The 5,503-nt window shown below is 37.2% G+C and overlaps 1 protein-coding gene across 6 annotated transcripts in view; it reads left to right on the forward strand.

The window, feature by feature from the left end:
- The first annotated feature begins 2,658 nt into the window (after positions 1–2,658).
- Positions 2,659–5,503, forward strand: part of CDON (cell adhesion associated, oncogene regulated) — a 57,069-nt gene continuing 54,224 nt past the window's right edge. For all 6 annotated transcript variants that reach the window (XR_003047319.1, XR_003047320.1, XM_025049188.1 and 3 more), the window contains exons 1-2: positions 2,659–2,797; positions 4,304–4,576. Coding sequence is in view for 4 of the 6 variants with exons in the window: in XM_025049188.1 (XP_024904956.1) it covers positions 2,722–2,797; positions 4,304–4,576 (349 nt within the window). In the remaining 2 variants the exon portion in view is untranslated. The remainder of the gene's footprint in view (positions 2,798–4,303; positions 4,577–5,503) is intronic.

Consider the following 5,503-nt stretch of genomic DNA (forward strand, 5'->3'; position numbering starts at 1 on the left):
TAGCATAGAGCCTGGCATAAAGTAGGCACTTATATTTTTGATTTTAAAAATCATGCATACAAATGAATCAATGAAGGCATAAAAAATACAGTTAGGTTACACCGAATGTGGATGAGATGACAGTTTTTATTAAATACTACTTAAGGGATTTCTAGGAATTGGTTTATGTTAAGGTCTTCCTTTCGTGTTAAGAAACATCTATTGGGTACCTATTTTCCGCTAGGTGTTAGAATTTACATAGTTGAATATGATGTCACTCTTGCCTTCAGCGAGGACAGAGTTATGTAACCAGATAAATTGCAGAACAGAGTGATGAATGCAGTGGTGATGGGTGTCCAAGGTGTAGAGGGAGCACAGAGGAGGAAGAACGAACCATATCTGGAGAATGGGATGGGCATTAATTTCACTTATTCATCTTGTTTATTGTCCATTTCTCCTACTGGAATGTAAGGTATACATTTTTTTCTTTTACTTATTTTTATTTATGTGTTTTTTAATTGCCCTATCCCCAGCTCCTAGAATAGTACCTAGCATGCAATATGCATTAAGTAAATATTTGTTGTATGAATGAATGATTCTCCTTTCAAAAGGAATTTACCAATTATATGTCCACTAACAATATATCATAGTGATTTTACCCACATCCTTACCATGTGTGAAACATTTTTAGCTTTGCTAAATTGCTATACCATCTCTCTATTAAAAAAACAAAACAAAACAAAACACAAAAGCAAACCTTCCCTTGACTACCATTCGTCTCCAGCAGTTCTCCCTATTTTTCTGCTGCCCTTGTATAGCAAAATTCTTAAGGAGTTTTCTGGGCCTGCTTTCTTCCTTTTCTCTCTTCCCGTTCTATTGTGAACCCACCATTAGTCTTTCATCCCTTCTCCATTGAAACCACTCTTGTCAATATCACCAGTGATCTCCATTATGCCTTTCCCATGGCATCTCATCCTACTGTACTTCTCAGCAGTGTTTGAGAGAGTTAATGACCTCTAGAAATATTTTCCACTTTTCTCCCTGGATTTCTTCCAATTTCATCAATGACTTCTTAAGTCTCCATTGCTCCTTCTTTCTCCCGTATTCAGTCTCCAAAGGTTGGAGTGTCCTAAGGCTCCTACCTGGTCTCTCTTATCCTCTCGTTTTCCTTAGAGAGCTCATGCAGTGCCATCATGGCTGTAGTCGATCTAGCATCTGCATTTTCAGCTCTGACTTTGCCCCACAGCTTTAGACTCCCACATGCAATGGTTGATGCCGCAGTAGTACTTGGATGCTTAATGAATATCTCAGAATTACTTGGCTGAAAAAGCACTATTGACTAACCCTCTCTTTAATGTCTTCCTCTCTCCAGTCTTTCCCATTTCAGTAAATAGAGCTATTGTTTATTGTTACACCAAAAACTAAGTTATCCTTAACACATCTTATCTCACAATCTACATCCAAGCTTTCAGCAAATTTTGTTGGTTCAAGCTTTAGAATATGTTCTGAATCCAATTACTTTTTACCACCTCCTCAGTTGACTCACTGGTCTAACCCACCACATGCTCATCTCTCTCTTGAGTGATTACATCCCCTCTACTTGGCCTCTCTCTTCCATTCCTGGGTGGTCGTCCCCACCAGCCAGTGATCTTTTTAAAGCGTAAGTAAGATTCCATCACTCCCCTCTCTAAGTCTTCTGAGGACTTGCTTTTGCACTGAGAATAAATTCAAAAATCTTTTTTAAAATTTATTTTTCAATTGCAGTTGACATACAATATTCTATTAGTTTTAGGTGTACAACATAGTGATTAGACATTTATATACTTTACGAAGTGATCACCCCGTTAAGTCTAGTACCCATCTGATACCAAACATAGTTATTAGGATATTATTGACTATATTCCCTATGCTTACTTTACATCCTCACGACTGTTTTTATAATGAGCAATTTGAACTTCTTAATCCCTTTCACCTTTTCACCCAACTGCAAAGTCCTTACCATGGCTTTCGAAGCTGGATAGGATCTGGCCCAGCTTTCCTCTGTGCTCGTTTTATGGCTCATCCTGCTCTCACCACAGTGGTCTTTGGATGTTCTGCAGACATGCCAAGCTCCGTCCCAACACAGTGTTGCACTTGGTATTCTCTGTTTGACCAGTCCATGAGCCTGAGTCCCCCATCTGAAAAAGGGGAAGGAAACCAGTAGATCCTATCTCATAGGGTTGTTGTGAAGATGAAGTTAATATATTGAAAGCACTGAAATGGTGTCTGGGACATACTAAGCACTGTATAAATGTTAGCTATTATTTTGTTGTTTTTGTTATTGTTTCTGTTTTAAGAACTAGAGAAAGAATTCATTTTGTGTTGTGTCGTAGATGCTTGTGAGATGTACAAATACACTACAGGCTGTTAAATGTATTCATTTGTAATACAAATGTAAAAAGAGATATTTTAATACCTTAGAGGAACGAGCAAAACTTCTAACTGTAATTTAGTGTCTAGAGATTAGTTTGTGAATTGGGAAGATGCAGATCACTAAGTGCCTTGTATTTGACACACTCTATACAAAGCTTTCTGCATAGATGGCAGCCATCATGCTCACAACTCTACTGGCTACTTAGATTAAAGAGTTCAACTGTCTTTCTGGTTTAGATTTTCTTTTCTTTTCTTTGAATGTCTTTTAGTGAGCCAAGGCCTGGATTTTGCTCTGGAAGTCTGCCCTGCCCGCTTCTGTAATCTGGCGCTATGCATCCAGATCCTGGAGCCTTACAGACACTGCTCTATGCTACTCTTTCGATTCTGTGCTCTTCTGTGAGTTCAGGTAAGTGTAGAAGAATGGTAGTGTTTTAGCTGAAGCTTTTTCTCACCTTAATCTTATAAGAAGCAACTGTCAACTTAAGTATCCTGCCAGTAGTAATGGTTTCTAAAGACATTTATAAGATTTGTTTGACCAGTGGAATGATTTTTAAACTTTGATTAACTCAGAATCTCTTAGTAGGGCTTCTTGGGCATTAGCAGGCCTTCTCATCATTGTCCTTGATTCCTTTTGTTGCTTTAACAGTATTTCCTGATTGTGATTTTTTTCAAAGAGGGCATGTTTCAAATTCCTGAATTTGGAAATCATAACAGGAATAAAATGCTGACTGTATACTACTATAGAGAAATTTTATAATCAACTTGGAGTGAGAGAACTTGGTTCAAACCTCAGGTCTCTCCTGACCTTGCCTAATTTATTATCTAACGCTTTGGGTTACCAAAAAGTTTAAATGTTTTGTTGTTAAATGTGTATATAAGCCTGAACCTAATCCATGCGCCACATGCATGTTTTTTTATTATAGATGTGTGTATATGTTTAATATATAATAGATTTACAGGTAAGTATATGCAAATACAGTGATATTTATTCATTAAGTAATATTTATTTTCTCTTAAAAATACAGTATAACTTACATTTAGTAAGGGAAAATTTGATTTAGTGGTTTTATTTCTCTTTTTGTTTTGCTAAACAACAGCCTCAGATTTGGTCAAGAGAGGCACTTCCCTTAATCTTCATTTCTGATAAAATATCCTGTAAAAGTAGGTTCAGTAATTTATTGATTTTAAAAAATTAAAAATGTATTTTTAAAAAGTATTTTATTCTGCCATATTAACAGCATTCCTGTCCTCTGCCTTCTTTTCAGGGTGGAGGAGGGGGCTCTGTTTTGATACTTAAGTGCAAGTTCCTGGAGGAATAGACATAACAAATGAAATGATTCCAAACACCAAATAAAAATAGTAAAATGGATACCCTATTTAGCCTTATATCCAAAAAAGGATAGACTTTGTAGTTCATTGTGGCTTCCTAACATTTTATTTCTGCTTTCTTAAAAGTTAACATTATTTTATATTATAGGGAAGTAGTAAAGAAGTACCATAGTCTTATTTATAAAATAACTTGCTCTTAAGGTCAGATCCCGTTGGTAAAATGGGAGAGAATTCTTTTTATTTTGAAAGTCATCTCCACTTTTTCAGATTCTTAACTTTCATTTCTTAAAACTTAACTTCGTTAAAAGATCGGTTTGCCATTTCTCATTTATTTTGGTATTTTGTTTGATTGGTTCTACCCTAATTATTAAGTCCCACGTTAACATGTTGCCTTTTTCTTTTAAACATGGGCTTATAAGACTTCCTAGAACTTTTACAAGCATTAAGAACCATAACATATAAAGTAAGAGATGGCCATTATTTACATAGATTCAGATGACATGTATTTAATATACTCTTCTTTCTCTTTCTCCTTCTTGCCCGTTCTCCCTGCCTTTTGCACACGGGAATCGTTCCCTTGTAGACTTGGCCCCTTATTTTATTTCTGAGCCACTGTCTGCCGTCCAGAAACTTGGTGGTCCTGTCGATCTACATTGCTCTGCTAAACCTGTGACCACTCATATCACATGGTTACATAATGGAAAGCGATTGGATAGAAACTTGGAACAGATTAAGATTCATCAGGGGACTTTGACTATTCTTTCTCTTAACCCCTCGCTGTCGGGCCACTATCAGTGCATTGCCAACAACAGCGTCGGCGCAGTGGTGAGTAGCCCTGCGACGATATCCACTGCAGGTGAGTGTAATTTTGTCCCTGTTATTTATGGTCTTTCCTGAAATTACTGCTTGTACTTGCATTTTTGAATACTGGGAAGAGCATGGGTTTTGGAGGAAGGCACACGAGAGTTCTCATCCCAGCCTTGACTCTTGCTGTGTGTGTAACTTGGGGAAGGCACTTGAACCTCTGTGAGCCTCGCCTAGTGCCTTCATCTGTAATGAGGGTATGGAAGTGTTTTTTTTTTAACATGGTTAGCACAGTTTTCTAATGTGATTCTGAATTTCTTTGTGAGTAGTTAAAAGTCCTAATATGAGCAGCAACAAAACAGCTATTGTCTGCTTTGACACTCGGTTATTTTATATAGTTCTTTATCTTTCTTGCACATCTAATTGTTTTATTTGCCTTGATTACTGAGTGATTTTAATTTATTTAATTGAAACCAGGCTAAAGAAACAGGAAAATAATAACCGACTGTAAAGAAAAGAATGTTGAGTATCGAACTTAGGCAAAATCTGGAACGCGTGATTTTCTTAGTGAGTTTGAGCCATCTGCCTTTCAAACGGTGATGGCTTCCAGTAATGGAAAACGTCTTTGTAAGGGCACCCCTATTTACAGAACAAATCTGGATTCCCCAGGAGTAGTGAGTTTGTCATAACTGAGAAGAGTAAATGTTTTTGTAGAGCTGTGACCCATGGACAGCTCCAAGACACACAATCGGAGGGCTGAATTCCTAGCGGCAAGCTGCTGGACATTTTCAGTATTGGAGATAACCCTTCTTTCCTTGCAGGCTCCAACTGTAGTAAACTTACACTGAGACGATTTGAGACCGAGTTAGTACATTCAGATAATTCAAATGATATATGGCTTTGTTTTTCGATGTCCTAGGTTCGTTCCCATAAACTATTTTATTGCAATATGAGTAGCTACAAACAGAATGGTGATGCG

Source organism: Pteropus alecto, unplaced genomic scaffold, assembly GCF_000325575.1.
Source record: "Pteropus alecto unplaced genomic scaffold, ASM32557v1 scaffold135, whole genome shotgun sequence".
Lineage (NCBI taxonomy): Eukaryota > Metazoa > Chordata > Mammalia > Chiroptera > Pteropodidae > Pteropus > Pteropus alecto.